At 46.7% G+C, this 17,611-nt stretch overlaps 3 protein-coding genes across 5 annotated transcripts in view; 2 read left to right on the top strand and 1 right to left on the bottom strand.

Moving 5' to 3' along the window:
* LOC113121869 (zinc finger protein 665-like) overlaps nucleotides 1-17,611 on the bottom strand; it is a 219,208-nt gene that overhangs the window by 79,392 nt on the left and 122,205 nt on the right. The window lies entirely within an intron of this gene.
* l3mbtl4 (L3MBTL histone methyl-lysine binding protein 4) lies at nucleotides 251-13,601 on the top strand. Of its 3 annotated transcripts, none has more exons than XM_026292734.2 (18): nucleotides 251-378; nucleotides 1,975-2,023; nucleotides 2,131-2,216; nucleotides 2,722-2,826; nucleotides 2,910-3,045; nucleotides 3,174-3,265; nucleotides 3,743-3,885; nucleotides 7,807-7,883; nucleotides 8,573-8,658; nucleotides 8,758-8,868; nucleotides 8,951-9,065; nucleotides 9,482-9,581; nucleotides 9,910-10,038; nucleotides 10,114-10,194; nucleotides 10,686-10,759; nucleotides 12,114-12,277; nucleotides 12,651-12,713; nucleotides 12,798-13,601. In XM_026292734.2, exons 1-18 carry the CDS (start codon nucleotides 301-303, stop codon nucleotides 13,122-13,124), a joined length of 2,016 nt encoding a protein of 671 aa, XP_026148519.1. In that variant the 5' UTR covers nucleotides 251-300; the 3' UTR covers nucleotides 13,125-13,601. The 3 variants fall into 3 exon arrangements, with proteins under 3 accessions (XP_026148519.1, XP_026148521.1, XP_026148520.1); XM_026292735.1 differs by having other exon boundaries at nucleotides 279-378; nucleotides 12,117-12,277; XM_026292736.1 differs by lacking the exon at nucleotides 12,114-12,277 and having other exon boundaries at nucleotides 277-378; nucleotides 12,798-12,939.
* tmem200ca (transmembrane protein 200C, genome duplicate a) lies at nucleotides 15,037-16,880 on the top strand. Its single transcript, XM_026292770.2, has 4 exons — nucleotides 15,037-15,208; nucleotides 15,347-15,566; nucleotides 15,661-15,779; nucleotides 15,960-16,880. Exons 1-4 carry the CDS (start codon nucleotides 15,105-15,107, stop codon nucleotides 16,834-16,836), a joined length of 1,320 nt encoding a protein of 439 aa, XP_026148555.1. The 5' UTR covers nucleotides 15,037-15,104; the 3' UTR covers nucleotides 16,837-16,880.

Consider the following 17,611-nt stretch of genomic DNA (forward strand, 5'->3'; position numbering starts at 1 on the left):
AATTAATTTCCACCACTGCTCAGGATTCCCATGGTAATCTCAGTATTTCTAACTGCTGGATTACAGGTGTTATTCTTCAGTAACCAACAGGTGTGTGTCTTTTTCTCGGTGGGTTATAAAAATGCACATTTTTACACAAATTAATAATAATAATAATTTATCAATAATAATAAACAGGTGGAAATGGACACGTTTAAATAAAAACATGTTTACTTTGTAATATTTGCTGTAAATAAAGTTTTTTAAACACTTTATTTAAAACATTTTATTAAACAGGCTACGCCCCCCCTTCAATGACGCATGCGCAGTGCCCTCGGTGCGTCAGTGTTTCCGTGTTGTGGAGCCGTCAGCAGACCGACACGGAGGTCTTTGAGCTCGGTAAGTTTCCGTCTAAACTCCCGTTACAGGCGCCCAGTCCTCGTGGTTCTCTGTGGCCTTGCCTCCCGCTCCTCTCCGTGGCTCTCCGTCGCAGCTGCAGCCGCTCTCCGGAGCTCAGGGCTCGGCGGACGGAGCCGCGGATCACCGGCGGGTTTGAGCCGTTTGTTTCCTGATTGAACGTGCGTCAATTTACACAGGTGAAGTCACACGATTTCCTCTCGTCCTTCACAATAAGGGTCGTTAACCGAACCAGGAAACTGGATTTCTATGGTTCAGTCTGGGACCAAAAAAAAATATATTTTTTTGTTATAAATATCCAAAAAGACGAATTATTTGGTAAAACATTTCTTGTTGACGGCCTAAATGTTGACTGATGCCACTCTGTACATACAATCTGGTACAAGTCAATGTCCTGTACTGGTACCACAGTTTTCATTGGACTCAGGTACACTCTTGTTTTGAAGGCTGACTTGTGTATTTCCTGTTGTGTGTGTGACTCACTTCCTGCCGTGATGACGAGTGTTAAACAGCGTCTGATCTGATTATCAGGTTTTCCATGAATCGACTAGTTGCCGTGGTGAAAGACATGTTGGATGAACAGGATGTGATACTCACACATCTCACTTCGTGCTGCTGTTCAAAGTAGAAGGAGTCAGCTGATCATGTTTGCTTGTTACTTTTTGTTTACACAGAGATGCTGCAGCATCACCAACAAAACAACAACACAAATACCGTCAGTCTGTTACCAAGGTTTCAGCTTTCTCCGTCTCTGTTGGATCTTGTTACCATGGTTACGGCAAAGACAGAGACAGCTGTATCTGTGTACAACAATGATGGACACGCTGACCAATCAACCATCTGCAGGACTCTGATGTTTCTATACACAGCCGCACTTTGCTTGTAGGAGCTGTGACATTAAACAGACCATAAATAACGGGAATGTAAACATTCACATTTCATTACAGTTTGTATTCCACAGAGTAATTTCTAAGGAGAGCACAAAAACATGGTCATGCATACTTTGTTAGCTATGCACTGTCTACAAAAAAGGGGAAGTAACAAGTCCTGGTAGCACATTTTTCTGTTGTACGACGTAGCAACACTTTTGTTTTCATTAAGTTTATTTATTTATTTATTTATTAAAATGACCTGTGATGGACTGGGGACCTGTCCAGGGTGGACCCCTGCCTTTCAACCAGAGAGAGCTGGGATAGGCTCCAGCAGATCCCTGGGACCCTGGTTAGGACTAAGGGGGTATAGGTGATGGGTGGATGGAATTAAAATGACATGTCTTGTCATTCACGTCAGAATCAGGTTCCATGTGCTGTTGACTCAGACTGGCTTTTAACTGAGGACTAAGAAAGATTGCCACTTACAACTGGAGCATAAACTGGTGACACTTGGCAAACTGTCCCCATTTCTGGTCAAACTGGTTAACATGTTGACTGTTGAAGCACACAGACAAATCTTATTATTGTAAGATTTTGTAGAGATTATTTAAAACTGCTTCCTGGAAAAAAAACACAGTTCTCATGATGCTTCGCCAGCAGCACAACACGGCAGGCTGCCATACCTTCATGTTTGTGTTTCTTTCAGAAACAGAAAAAATCAAAGAAGATGAAGAACAAAGTCAGCAGCTCTCAAGGTAACATGCTTGGTGGGTCACCTGGGTCAAATCCTGTACTCTGATTGGCTGTCGGCTGATTGGACCTCACATCTGTTCTTGATGTGTGTGTGTGTGTGTGTGTTCAGTGACTGTAAAGAGACGGTCGTGGTCCTGGCAGCAGTACCTGAACGAAGAGAAGGCCGAGGCTGCACCTGTCACTCTGTTTACACAGGTAACACACACACAACCTGTCATACACAGTCACATGGCTGTGTGTTGTGGGAATGTAGAGTTTCTGGACTGACCGAAGATACACCAGACTAAATTAAATTCAGTGTATTTGTATAATGCCAAATGGCACTTCAAAAAAAACAGAGACAGGAGGAGAGAGTCTTAAAAGTATAGAGAGTGTCTGCCTCCTGAACCCAGACTGGGAGCTGGTTCCACAGGAGAGGCGCTTGATAGCTAAAGGCTCTGCCTCCCATTCTGCTTTTGGAAACTCTGGGACCCACAAGTAGACCTGCACTCTGAGAGCGAAGTGGTCTATTGGGATAATATGGTACTGTGAGGTCTTTGAGGTATGAAGGAGCTTGATCATGAAGGGATTTGTATGTGAGAAGACAGGTCCTCATAATTTAGAGTCTCCTCACATTTCAGATAAAATGTCCTCAGATGAAACAAAAACCAAAGGTAACTCTCTCTTTGATGTGGTTGCCTCTGACCTGTGTGTCTCTCAGTCCCAGTCCTTTCCCAGTAGGAGACCTGGATTTAAAGTCGGGATGAAGCTGGAGGGGATCGACCCTCTTCACCCATCCATGCTTTGTGTGCTGACAGTCGCTGAGGTAACGCTCTCACAGACACACACACAGAATCACACACCTGTGTGTTACGCACAGGTTGGTCAGGTGACCTGTCTTGCTGGCAGGTGATTGGCTGTCGGCTGCGCCTCCATATCGACGGGTACTCGGAGTGCTATGACTTCTGGGTAAACGCGGACTCGGCTGACATCAGACCTGCAGGATGGTGTAAAGACCACAACCACAAGCTCCATCCGCCGAAAGGTGAGTACAGAAACCCCTGCCCCCTCACGGGTCAGCACCCGACATAAGTGACATCAGTCTGTCTCTCTCTCTCTCTCTCTCTCTCTCTCTCTCTCTCTCTCTCTCTCTCTCTCTCTCTCTCTCTAAAGGGCACAGTGAGACGGACTTTGACTGGGACACGTACCTTCAGTCCACAACCTCTCATGCTGCTGCGCCCACTCTGTTCACCTGTCGCCCTGCAGTGAGTGGACATCTGTCTGACTGAATGTCTGTCAGACATCCTGTCTGTCTGTCTCTCTGTGTGTCTGTCTGTCTGACTGACTTTCTGAAAGCAGGAGTCTGCAGAATGTAAATATACTGTCTGTTTGTCTGTTTGTCGTAAATAAACAGCGAAAACAACCGGAGAACAAACAGAATTAAAACTTTTTAATGAGGACTAAAAAATGAAGGACGGTGGTTTTATTGCTTTTACGTCCTTTGGGCTAAAAACTTGGCGATATTTTATTCACTGGACTCTTAAAAAAAAAAACCTGATATGCAACACTTGGCGTTTCAGTCCATGTGTCTGATATACAGGCGGTGGGGTTTTAACAGGTGGCAAGTATAGAAACGATGTCAAATCGTGACATGCCTAAAGATTCTCTTACTTTTTGTCTGTCTTGACTGACAGTCTGTCAGACTGTGTCTGACTGTCTGATTGTCTCTGTCTGCCTCTCAGGGCTGTGATTTTAGGGTGGGGATGAAGTTGGAGGCGGTCGACAGAAAGAACCCTGGACTCGTCTGTGTTGCCTCCGTTGCCGATGTAATTGACGACCGCTTTCTGGTTCATTTTGACAACTGGGACGACAAGTACGACTACTGGTGAGACAGTCTCAGTCAGACAGGCAGTCAGACAGTCACAGTCAGGCAGACAGACAGACAGACAGTCACAGTCAGTCAGGCAGGCAGGCAGGCAGTCAGACAGGCAATCAGACAGACATACAGTCCCAGTCAGACAGGCAATCAGACAGACAGACAGTCCCAGTCAGACAGTCAGGCAGACAGACAGACAGTCCCAGTCAGACAGGCAGGCAGACAGACAGACAGTCACAGTCAGTCAGGCAGGCAGACAGACAGTCACAGTCAGTCAGTCAGGCAGGCAGACAGACAGACAGTCACAGTCAGTCAGGCAGGCAGACAGACAGACAGTCACAGTCAGTCAGGCAGTCAGACAGTCAGACAGTCAGTCCCAGTCAGACAGGCAATCAGACAGACAGACAGTCCCAGTCAGACAGGCAGGCAGACAGACAGACAGTCACAGTCAGTCAGGCAGGCAATCAGACAGACAGACAGTCCCAGTCAGACAGGCAATCAGACAGACAGACAGTCCCAGTCAGACAGGCAGGCAGACAGACAGACAGTCACAGTCAGTCAGACAGTCAGACAGTCAGTCACAGTCAGTCAGGCAGGCAGGCAGTCAGACAGACAGTCCCAGTCAGACAGGCAATCAGACAGACAGACAGTCACAGTCAGTCAGGCAATCAGACAGACAGACAGTCACAGTCAGTCAGTCAGGCAGACAGACAGACAGTCACAGTCAGACAGGCAGGCAGACAGACAGACAGTCACAGTCAGTCAGACAGTCAGTCACAGTCAGTCAGGCAGTCAGGCAGTCAGACAGACAGTCCCAGTCAGACAGGCAATCAGACAGACAGACAGTCACAGTCAGTCAGGCAATCAGACAGACAGACAGTCACAGTCAGTCAGTCAGGCAGACAGACAGACAGTCACAGTCAGACAGGCAGGCAGACAGACAGACAGTCACAGTCAGTCAGGCAGTCAGACAGTCAGTCACAGTCAGTCAGGCAGTCAGACAGACAGTCCCAGTCAGACAGGCAATCAGACAGACAGACAGTCACAGTCAGTCAGGCAATCAGACAGACAGACAGTCACAGTCAGTCAGTCAGGCAGACAGACAGACAGTCACAGTCAGTCAGGCAGATAAAGTTCAACATTCCTTTATTATCATTGCACAAAGTACAACGACATTAGGTAGCAATCCTTGGTGTTACTTACACATAACATCAAAATAAATTGAGACAGTATTAATTTAAAATGCAGGATCTAATAAAATCAGTATATACAATAATAGGACAATATGATAAAATGATACAATGACATAGCAGCTGAGGAATTACCCATTCAATTTCAATTCAATTCAATTCAATTCAATTTTATTTGTATAGCGCCAAATCACAATACAAATCATCTCAAGGCACTTTACAAAAACTAAAACTAAAAACCCAACAATTCCCTTATGAGCAAGCACTTGGCGACAGTGGAGAGGAAAAAACTCCCTTTAACGGAAGAAAAAAACCTCCAGCAGAACCGGGCTCAGTTTGGGCGGCCATCTGCCTCGACCGGTTGGGGTGAGTGGATAGAGCAGAGAGAAAAGAACAGCAACAATAAACAACAAATAGGCACTGCAAGTTGGTGGGGCCAGTAACTGCACATCAGCGATAAACAGCTCCAGGACCAGGGACACCTGCAGAAGGTACAGAGAGAGAGAGAGAGAGAGAGAGGGAGGGAGAGAGCACAAACTAGGGGAGAGAGAGAGCACAAGGTTAGTAACATTCAATGGTGGAATATACATGAGGTCGGAGAGAAGGGGGAGGGGGGGGCGGGTAGGGTAGGGGAGCTCAGTGCACCAATGGTCCTTGGGCAGTCTAGGCCTATAGCAGCATAACTAACTAAGGGATGGTTCAGGGTTGCCTGAAGCCAGCCCTAACTATATGCTTTGTCAAAGAGGAAGGTTTTAAGTCTAGCCTTAAAAGTACAGAGAGTGTCTGCCTCCTGAACCCAGGCTGAGAGCTGGTTCCACAGGAGAGGAGCTTGATAGCTAAAGGCTCTGCCTCCCATTCTGCTTTTGAGAACTCTGGGAACCACAAGTAGGCCTGCACTCTGAGAGCGAAGTGGTCTATTGGGATAATATGGTACTATGAGGTCTTTAAGGTATGAAGGAGCTTGATTATGAAGGGATTTGTATGTGAGAAGAAGGATTTTAAATTCTATTCTATATTTTACAGGGAGCCAATGAAGAGAAGCCAATATAGGAGAAATATGATCTCTCTTGCTAGTTCCTGTCAGGACTCTGGCTGCGGCATTCTGGATTAATTGGAGGCTTTTTATTAAGATATTAGGACATCCAGATAGTAATGAGTTACAGTAATCTAGCCTTGAGGAAACAAACGCATGGACTAGTTTTTCTGCATCATTTTGAGACAGGATGTTCCTAATTTTGGAAATGTTGCGCAGGTGAAAGAATGCAGTTCTAGAAATTTGTTTTATGTGTGAGTTAAAGGACATGTCCTGGTCAAAAATAACTCCAAGGTTTTTTACAGTAGTGCTGGAGGCCAGGGCTATGCCATCTAGAGTAGCTATAATTTTAGAAAAGTTATTTCTGAGATTTTTAGGCCCAAATATAATGACTTCTGTTTTCTCCGAGTTTAAAAGTAAAAAGTTACTGGTCATCCAAGCCTTTATGTCAGTTAGACAGGCTTGAAGTCTGGTTAACTGGTTTGTGTTAACAGGTTTAATAGATTGATATAACTGAGTGTCATCCGCATAGCAGTGGTAATTAATAGAGTGCTTCCTAATGATATATCCTAAAGGAAGCATGTACAGGGTGAACAGAATCGGTCCTAGCACAGAACCTTGTGGAACTCCATAACTAACTTTTGTTCGTGTGGAAGGTTCATCATGGACATGAACAAACTGGAATCTGTCCGATAAATAGGATTGGAACCACTTTAACGCTGTTCCTCTGATACCAATCACATGCTCCAGTCTCTGTAATAAGATGTTGTGGTCAATGGTGTCGAATGCTGCACTAAGGTCTAGGAGGACAAGTATCGAAACAAGTCCATTATCTGAGGCTAAGAGAAGATCGTTGGTAACTTTCAACAGTGCTGTTTCTGTACTATGATGTGCTCTAAATCCTGATTGGAAATCTTCAAATAGTTCATTCCTGTGTAAGTGGTCTGATAGCTGCTTAGCAACAGCTGACCCATCTGGATGTTGTACATCTCTGGACTGTGGTAACTTTATGTACAAGTAGTGCAGCGGAACGTAAAATGAGTAGCACATTTGAAATGTGAAACAGTAGTGCAGGAGTACAGTTGAAATGTAAACAACTGAGGGACAGTTGAAAAATAATATTGCATCTATGTCATGTTCTGTGGTATTGTGGTCAAGAAAGACCAAGAGTCTGTGTGGATTGATTGGCAGTGTTCAGTTCACGAATGTCTCTGGGGTAGAAACTGTTTTTGAGTCTGTTTGTTCGTAATGGGATAGACCTGAAACTTCTGCCAGAGGGCAGACGGTCAAACAGCTTGTGTCCGGGGTGGTATGGGTCTTTCAGTATGTTGGCTGTTCTACTGAGGCAGTGAGAGCTGAATAATACCTCCAGAGAGGGCAGCGGGCTTCCGATAATCTTCATCGTGTTGATGGTTAGCTAGCTCTTTAGCTGGGTAATTAGCTAGCTCTTTAGCTGGGTAATTAGCTAGCTCTTTAGCTGGCTAATTAGCTAGCTCTTTAGCTGGCGGGGGATGCAGGAGTTACAGAGACGTCTGTTGACGTTTGACATGTCAGTGCCAGACTTTAAATTTGAATCTGAAATAAAATTTACTGACAGATTCTCACTGTACAAAGTTGTTTGCAAATTGCTGTGTTGGGGTCATAATTGATTAGAAATATCGATTGACAGGTGTGATTGTGTTGATTGGTTGTTGTATTGATTGACAGGTGTGACAGCAGCAGCCCGTACATCCATCCTGTTGGTTGGTGTGAGGAGAAGGGCCGACCTCTGACTGCGCCCCAAGGTACACACTACACAGTAATCCTACCCTCAGTATGTCTAGGCAATAATTCTACGTGCAGTATTTCTACATAGTAATGCTACAGTAATTCCACGGTAATTCTACACACAGTACTGCAATACAGTAATTCTACATGCAGTATTTTTGCACATTCTGTACATGTGATATTTCTACACAATAGTGACTCTTCCTTCTTCATGAGTCCTTACTGCACGTTGCGTTTATATGCAAGCATGATCAAAAACCAGGCCGGCCCCATTTTTTTCTTCACTGCCTTCCAGCACATCTCAGAACACACTTCAAGCTTTTGTTGTTTTGGGCCCTGCTCACCCGTCAGACCGCTCAGGTCCTTTTGTAAACAAAGCCTACAGTCTGTGTGGGCCTGCTGACACCCAGTTTATCACACTTGCTCCATGTTTGGAAGCTGCACTTGGCTGTGATTTGTGATACAGACTTGAGGTTGAATAGACCAGCGGCAGGTGTTCTTCTCTTAATCATAATACAATGTTTGTATTGGCAGTAGATTTTAATTCCTGCCTTAAAGTTTTCTAAATTTCTTTCTAAAGTTCTTTTGTTTTGTAGTTTCATGTAGTTTGTAGGTTCATGTTTTTATAGCGTCTCCTGCCACACTATTTGTTTTTAAACAAAGGCTGATTTGATTTATTTTAATAAGGCGCACCTTTATTTTGTAGGGCACCCTGACCCTGAGAACTTCCTATGGGAAGAATATTTGAATGAGACTGGTTCCACTGCTGCTCCCAGTTCAGCCTTCACACTGGTGAGATAGTAACACGGGGGGGTGGGTAGTAGGTACAAAGTCCAATCAAATAATAGCTCCTGTTGACTGACAGATATCTCTGTGTCTTTGTCCAATCAGAGGTCTCCACACAGTTTCCAATTAAACCACAAACTAGAGGCAGTCGACAGGAGGAACCCCATGTTGATCCGTGTTGCCACAGTAACAGATATAGAGGACTACAGGGTGAAGGTACTGTCTGTATGTATTTCTGACTGACTGATTGACTATCGTCTGTCTTGTCTGTCTGACTGACTGATTGTCTGACTGACAGATCCATTATGACGGCTGGTCGCAGCAGTTTGACGTCTGGTTTGACAGCGACATGTGTGACCTACATCCTCTTGGCTGGTGTCAGCGCACAGGACATCCACTGGAACCACCCCCAGGTCAGACAGTCAGGTCGCAGACAGTTCAGAGAGAGAGACAGGTCTGAGACAGAGACAGGTCTGAGAGAGAGACAGGTCGGAGACAGAGACAGTTCGGCGACAGAGACAGGTCTGAGATAGACAATTCAGAGACAGAGACAGGTCTGAGACAGTTCAGAGACCGAGACAGTTCAGAGACAGGTCTCAGAGAGACAATTTGGAGACAGAGACAATTCAGAGACAGAGAAAGATCTGAGACTGAGACAGTTCAGAGACAGAGACACGTCTGAGACAGACAGTTCAGGGACAGAGACAGGTCTGAGACAGAGACATTTCAGAGACAGGTCCGAGACAGAGACAATTCAGAGACAGGTCTGAGACAGAGAGTTACATCGCTACCTCTTACTCTAACAGTTTGTCATTCCTGTATGAGACAGGTTCTTCCCCCATGCCCCCCCCGTCTCAGGGTGTTTGTCCCACTCCGGGCTGCAGAGGAGTCGGACACATCAAAGGAGCCAAATACTCTGGACACCACAGGTACACCTGTTCCACACACCTGTCTCGCTCTCGAGACGTGTTATTTCTGCTGAGTCACAGTTTCTTTACACTCAGCGATGCTGTTCTTCTGCTCACGTTTTTTGCCAGTTTTTCTGTTTATTTATATTTCATGATTTCTTTGCACCAAGCTGTTTTTTTACTCCATCATGGTTTGTTTGCACCAGGTGATGTTTTCTTTCTGCTGAGTTGTATTTTTTTTTTTTTGCTGAGTTGTGGTCCCTTGTTGCTGAATCATGTTGTGTATTAATTTTTCCAGTTTTTTCCTGGTAGTGTTAACTGACTGACTCTCTGTCTGTCTCTCTCCCAGTGCCTTTGGCTGCCCATACTCAGACATCAACATGCGTAAGGAGGTGGTGCTCCCAGATAGACTGGGAGGAGAGAGAGTTGTCACTCTCGTCCCTGTTACTCTGCATCACCATGGCAACCAGTCCAACAGGTAAGCGCAGGGGCTCTCTCTCCACCTGTCTGTCTCTACCTGTCTCTACCCGTCTCTACCTGTCTGTCTTTACAGGAGAGGAATCCAGGTAAAGGCGGAGCCCGGAGACAGGAGTCTGCGGCTTCCTCTGGGGAAGAGAAGACGACAGGCAGACAGGTAAGGCTGGGGACATACAAGATGACTTTAAAATTGCTTTCAAAAACATGGGAGACCACAGACATCAGGACAGTTTCAACCAATTTTTAATATTATGATCCTATGAATGCACACACTAAAGGATTTAACAAGACCTGGACACCACACACCTGTCGTTCATAGTAACAGTTTCACATTTATGATTCCACAAAAACAAGATTTCACAGAAACTCGCGAGATCAAACGTGACTTCACAGCTTTCATTGTTGACTCTTTTGTCTTGCACAATACGTTAAAAAGACGTGTCCCCGAGCCTAATTTAGACAGTGCAACTGGTCCCTGATTGGCTCCTTGGTCTCTTGCTGTGATCATCTCTCAGCTGTCAGACGTGGTCTTCTTCACACTTACAGAGAGACTTTAAAGGAGCAGTGAGCCTGCAGTTTTTTTTTTTTTTTTTTTTTGTTCACTTACTTTAAAAAACATTGACCCAAATTATCTGGCTCCACCCCCAGACTGTCCCAGCCAACCAAATTCCTCTGTGTGAAACAGGAAGAGGAGGAGCTTCACCTCCCTGCTCTCAGACAAGGTACGTTGACAGTTTCCATGGAAACCAGGTGTGTGATGGGTCAGACTAAATTGGACCAGAGAAATCAGGTACCATAAAAACTAGGTTGACTTCCTGTTTTGCTTCCTGTCTCTGGCATGTGTAGATGTGGTAGCTGCTAAATTACTGTAACCATGGCAACCACACAGCAGAACGATGGTGGGTTGGGGGTGTCATGGGGGATTGGTTTCTGGGTTTGGGTCCTGTTCTAAATGGTCTATTCCATAAAAACTGGATTCTCCTCTTACAGCATCAGAAAACCACCCCCCAACTATGCCTGTTTCTATGGAAACAGTGGGCAGATGAAGTGGCTGTTGCCATGGAAACAGCTCACCACAGTAACAGCCGTGTTGGTTGTGCTTCTCTGGGGGACTGCAAACTCTCAGCACCCCCCCCCCAGGATCTTTAATCAGGAATCACACGAAGCCTTCCTCCCTGCTTGGAGAGTTGAGACCGGTCTTTGCTGGGCTTTGCTGGACGCTGCAGCTCTTAGCAGTACTCTGCAGATGACTGCTAGGTCTCGAGGTCCCTGCTGGTCTTTACTCAATTCAATTCCATTTTATTTGTATAGCGCCAAATTGACAAAAACATAAACCCAACAATTCCCTTATGAGCAGCACTTGGCGACAGTGGAGAGGAAAAACTCCCTTTAACGGAAGAAAAAACCTCAAGCAGAACCGGGCTCAGTTTGGGCGGCCATCTGCCTCGACCGGTTGGGGTGAGTGGATAGAGCAGAGAGAAAAGAACAGCAACAATAAACAACAAATAGACACTGCAGGTTGGTGGGACCAGTAACTGCACATCAGCGATATACAGCTCCAGGACCAGGGACACCTGCAGAAGGTACAGAGAGAACAGAGAGGGAGAGAGAGAGCACAAACTAGGGGAGAGAGAGAGCACAAGGTTAGTGACATTCAATGGTGGAATATACATGAGGTGGGAGGAGAGAAGAGAGGGGGGAGGGGAAGGGGAAGGGAGGGGGGGGGGTGTTAGGGTAGGGGAGCTCAGTGCACCGATGGTCCTCGGACAGTCTAGGCCTATAGCAGCATAACTAACTAAGGGATGGTTCAGGGTTGCCTGAAGCCAGCCCTAACTATATGCTTTGTCAAAGAGGAAGGTTTTAAGTCTAGCCTTAAAAGTACTGAGAGTGTCTGCCTCCTGAACACAGGCTGAGAGCTGGTTCCACAGGATTCCATGCGAATGATTTATTTTATGAACTGTGTCCAAATAGTCCAAATATGTAGTGACACATCAAAGAGACCCAAACCCATTACTTGTAACAAGACCGTACCCAGGAACTTTGGTCTATGTTTGATGCACCTGTGTGTGCTTCCAGCAGAGTCCAGCCTGCAGGCTGCGCTCCACCAGTCCGTCTTCCTGTCAGCAATGTCGGTGCAGCCTGGCCGCGACCTGACGCTCTGCTGGGAGCAACACCGCAAACTGTTGCCCGCGGTCACTGGGGTCCATGCCGATACCGTCCAGCACTGGACCGTTCAGCAGGTTGGACCTGTCTGTCCTTCTTGGAACCTGCCAGTTTGTCTCTGACCTGTCTGTCTGTTTCTGACCGGTCTGTTTCTGATCTGTCTGTCTCTGACCTGTCTGTCTGTTTCTGATCTGTCTGTCTCTGACCTGTCTGTCTGTTTCTGACCTGTCTGTCTCTGACCTGTCTGTCTGTTTCTGACCCGTCTGTTTCTCACCTGTCTGTCTGTTTCTCACCTGTCTGTCTGTTTCTGACCTGTCTGTCTTTCTCTGACCTGTTTGTCTCTGACCTGTCTGTCTGTCTCTGACCTGTCTCTGACCTGTCTCTGACCTGTCTGTCTGTCTCTGACCTGTCTCTGACCTGTCTGTCTGTCTCTGACCTGTCTCTTCTCAGGTGTCAGATTTCATCCAGTCCCTCCCCGGCTGTGAGGAGCAGGCTAAACAGTTCAGAGATGAGGTGAGACAACCAATCCACTGCTCTAAATTGTAATGACATCATGTTTAACCGGATGTGATCTGATTGGCTTTCCTCTTTTTGTAGCAAATTGATGGGCGGGCCTTTCTGCTGCTCACCCAGCAGGACATTGTCAGGATTATGTCAATCAAACTCGGTCCTGCCCTCAAGATCTACAACTCTATCTTAATGTTCAGACACGCTGAGGATTGGAGCCAATCACGTGCCAAGGACAAGAGCCAATCAGGTGCAGAGGAGAGAACCACATCATGCATCAAGGACAGGAGCCAATCACATCCCAAGGACAAAAACCAATCAGGTGCTGAGGACAAAAGTCAATCAGGTGCAGAGCAGAGGAACCCAGAATGTGCGAGAGACAAGAGCGAATCAGATGCTGAGGTCACTGACACCTGACACCTGCTAGTCATGACTGAGCCAATCCTAAAATCCAAAACACATAATAGACCCCACCTCCCCTGTGTTTAGTGGGAGGGGCTCTGTTTTAGATCCAACCACCAGTGAGATGTAACTTTGTGATGTCAGCAGGTGACAAACACCTGAGAACACCTGAGCTTCATTTAAGGCTTTTTGAAGAGAATGCTGATGATGTGCTCAGACTAAACAGAAGGGCCAAATTTGCTAAAACATTTCTGTGCAACTGCCTCAACCAAAGATAAACATCACGGCGTAATGTCTCACACCTGTCAGGTAGCCCCGCCTTCTCTGTTCTGATTGGTTGTTCTGTTTCTACATTTATATTTGGATCTGGCGCCACTTCATCTGGTGACACCTGGGTGGGTGGGTCTTGTATTTTCCTCAGGTTAACGATAACACAATTCTCTTTGCAATTTCTGTCAGTGTTTGATGAGATCAATAAAGTTTCTGAATTGATCTGTGTGCTGATCATTCATTGGTTGAGGTGTGACTTGCAGATGTGCTTCGTCTGTCTGTTTAGGGGACAGTCAATCAGAAAGTCAGACAGGCACTCAGGCAGGCAGAAAGGCAGTCAGTCTTTGAGATAGGTAGTCAGTCTTTCAAATAGACAGGCAGGCAATCAGTCTTTCAGACAGACAGGCAGGCAGAAAGGCAGTCAGTCTTTGAGATAGACAGGTAGTCAGTCTTTCAAATAGACAGGCAGGCAATCAGTCTTTCAGATAGACAGGCAGGCAGACAGACAAATAGGCAGTCAGTCACAGTCGTAATTTTCAGCATCACTGCAGAAACAGGAGTGTGAGAGAGGTCATAGGCAGTCAGTCAGACAAAGACAAAGTCAGTCAGACAGACAGACAGGCAGTCAGGCAGTCTGTCATACTTTTCAGCATCACTACAGAAACAGGAGGGCGAGAGGTCAGACAGACAGACAGTCAGTCTTTCAGGCAGACAGACAGGCAGTCAGACTGTTGTAATTTTCAGCATCACTGCAGAAACAGGAGGGCGAGAGAGGTTTAAAGAGAGAGAGAGAGAGCGGTGGAGGAGGAGTCGTTTAACAGAGAAGAGGAGGATGAAGAGAAACGAGCATCGACTGCAGCTCCGACCGTAAGAACAAAACCTTCATATCAGTGTGTGTTTCTGCGTGTGTGTGTCTATTTCTGCGTGTGTGATTGATCTGCAGTACTTGTCTTTAGTCCCACCGGAATAACCCATCGATATCAACCACTCAGTCCTAAAGAATCAGTGCTGATCAATATTCAGGCTCATCAATCCGCTGCTCAGCTGTTGACTTATCATTAGTTCTGTTCAGTGCACTTCTGATCAATACAGTAATACTGATCAATCCAAAGCTGGGTCTGTTTCCAATCACTGCATGTGTTTGTTGTCCTTATTGATCAGTATTGATACGTTTTGAGTGTTTGGGCAGTTTTCTGATTGATTGGCTCTCAGCTGATTAGAGTACTGGGAGAATTGATCATCAGTACTGAATTGGATGGAATTTGATGTTTAACAGAAGTATTGTAACAGTATTGATTAACCTGAAACATCAGTGTCAGTGTCTGATTAGTATTGATCTGTATGAGCAGATCCATCATTAGAATAGAATCTGTCAAAGAGCTGCAATGCATGGTGGGATATGTAGTTTCCAAAGGTCACTTTTAAGGCTGCCTGTCTGTCAGAGAGTAAGTGCATGCTGGGAGATGTAGTGGACCGTACTTCCTATTTGTCCTGGTGTGATGTGAAACTGTTTCATTACTGGTCACCAGCCAGACCTGATCCACATCAGCAATTTCACTTTGTCCAGACCTCCCATCAGAAAGCTGCTGTTTTAAAACCCAGACTGTCATCAGTTAAACGTGTTCATCTGCCTGCCTCTGTCTCCCTCACAGGAACTTTGAGTCCAGGTGAGGTGGCATACGGCGGGGCTTAGCTGGCCAAGCTGCCTCCTAACTGGTGGTGGAGATGATTGCAACTGGTGGGCTCCTGCGGATCAATGCCCGGCGACAGGGCTCATTGAAGTCTAAACCACACAAACCCCACACACACAAGAGGAAGAACAGGAAGAGGTACTATACACAAACACACACCTGAGAGGTCCTTCTTCCTGAGTTGAAAACCTGATTCATTCCACCTTGTAGTTAATGCTGACCTTACAACAAACAATTATGAACATGATATGCTGATGTCACTTCCTGCCACCACAGACAGAGCGAGGTTGTCGTGGTGAAGGGCAAGTTGAAGCTGTGCTCGGTCTCGGGTCTGGTGGCAGTGCTTGGTATCCTGGTCTTGTTGGTTGGCTCGATCATGGCAGCTCTGGGCTACTGGCCTCAAGACGGACTGCTGTTCGGTACCCAGGTGCAGGAAGGCAATGCCATGGCATCGGTGTCCTCTGTTGGCTCCACTGCTGCACCTGTGGACACTCAGGTATCCAGACCAGTCCACCCAGAGGATTCTGGACTGGTAAGCCCAGTGTGAGCCTCAGACGTAACCCAGCTGTTCTGTGTCTGAATGCTTTCAGGATGGAGATGATCTTGAAGAACATGGAGATGATGGAGGTGATGGGTTCAACCAGACAGAAACTGGCAACAGGACAATCTCACAGCCCCCACTAAGCTTTCTGCAGGACTTCCTGGACAGGTATGCTGCTTCCTATATGTCCCTTCAGGTGTCTGTTCTGTGACTGGCTGATGTACATGTTCCTGCAAGTGTCTGTGCACTGATTGGTTGATGAAAATCTCCCTGCAGATACTTATTATCTGATCCACATGTCCCTGCAGATACCTGTTCTCTGATTGGCTGATGCAAATGTTCCTGCAGGTACCTGTACTCTGATAGGTTGAAGGTCTTTGGGCCCCTCATCATGGGGATTGGGATCTTCCTGTTCATCTGTGCAAATGCCGTCTTACATGAGGACCGGGACAGGAATACCAAAGTCATCAACCTGCGGGACATTTACTCTACTGTCATCGACATCCACTCCTCCTCCACCCGCCGGTCCTCGACCAATCCCCTGAATGGCCTTATTAACTACGTCCAGTCAAAGAGCCTGGAGACCAAGCCCAGAACATACCCCTCCTCGCTGAGCAGGAGTGAGGGGGGTGGAGGAAGAGGGTTGTCTTTGAGGCAACTGTCAGCTGGTGATGGAGGTGGAGATGCAGTGTTCAGTATCTACCAACCAGAAGTTCCTGTACCCTCCTCCCCGCCACATAGACTGTCCCTGCCCCCCAGTTTTAGCCCCCCTCCCCACCTCCCCCACCTGCAGAAGGAGGCACTCTGCTCCACCTTACCGCTGCTCCGTCCCCGGATCCAGGGCCCTCGCAGGAGCCACTCCACCCGTGCCAGGACAGGCCTGTGGACGGGTGCCACAGGAGGAAAGGAGGCTGCATGTCCCCACCAACCTCCTCTCTGTGCTTCCAGCCTGCCCCTAGCCAGACCCTTCCAGGAGGTTCTATCCTGCAGCTCCCAACTGTCCCACCTGTCCCATCTGTCCCTCTCCTCCTTGTCCCATCTCCTGTCCTCCTCCTCAACCACACCAGCCCCCCCCTGCCGGAGGCGCAGCCTGCCGACCACGAGCTTCCACACAGGCTACAGCAAACTGACACAGGGAGGGGACCAATCCTTTGACTCGGCCGAAGTGACATCATCACTGAGGGTGGGCCTTTCAGAGGAAGTGAACTCACAGAGAAAGTACTGACAGGGAGGAGCCCTAGGATGTTATCTCAGGTGGATTCAGGTGTGAGGCAGCATGACCAATCAGATGCTGACTGAGTGGTTGACTCTGAAGTCATGTGACTTTTTGGCGATATTATTGTTACATCACATGAAGAACACATTGATTGGAAGTGACAGCGACGTAGCAGTGGGTCTTGCAAAACAAAATACAGGGCCTGGTCTCCTGAAGCATGCGGCCACGCTTTCCTTTTGTAAAATTTTTCCCCATGGGACTACTTTTCATAGTGGAGGTTGACCTTCCTTCTGCCTATGCAGAAGACCGACTGTGTGGACCAACAGGTGGTTGTGACTCAGAAAGACAAGTTCCACCTGCAACACTGGGGAACTGGTTTGTCTTTTCAACATCCCGTGACAGGTGAGTCCAGGTTTTCATTCAGGACATCAGCACGGCCTGCTGTTTGACTGAAGTTGTAGCGACACAGTGTCTTCCACAAACAGCTGAACCTGCACAAAAACCAGATCCAGACTTTGTAACAGCTGTACCTTGGACTCTGAATGAAACATTTTCAACAACTCACAATAAAGCACATGAACTTTCATCTGGTGTCAGATTTTTATGTCACCACTGACAAGCTGAACCTAAGTTTCTGGACTAGTCCTCACTTTAGTCCAGCATTCCTTAGGATTTTAGTCTTTAGTCCTGTAACCTGTGGTTTTAAGACTCTAGTGTTGGACCACGTGTAGCCAACAAACATCAGTCTGGTTAACAAATGTTTTTATTTTTAGCTGTTCACTGT

This window comes from Mastacembelus armatus, chromosome 20 (assembly GCF_900324485.2).
Source record: "Mastacembelus armatus chromosome 20, fMasArm1.2, whole genome shotgun sequence".
In the NCBI taxonomy this organism is placed as follows: domain Eukaryota; kingdom Metazoa; phylum Chordata; class Actinopteri; order Synbranchiformes; family Mastacembelidae; genus Mastacembelus; species Mastacembelus armatus.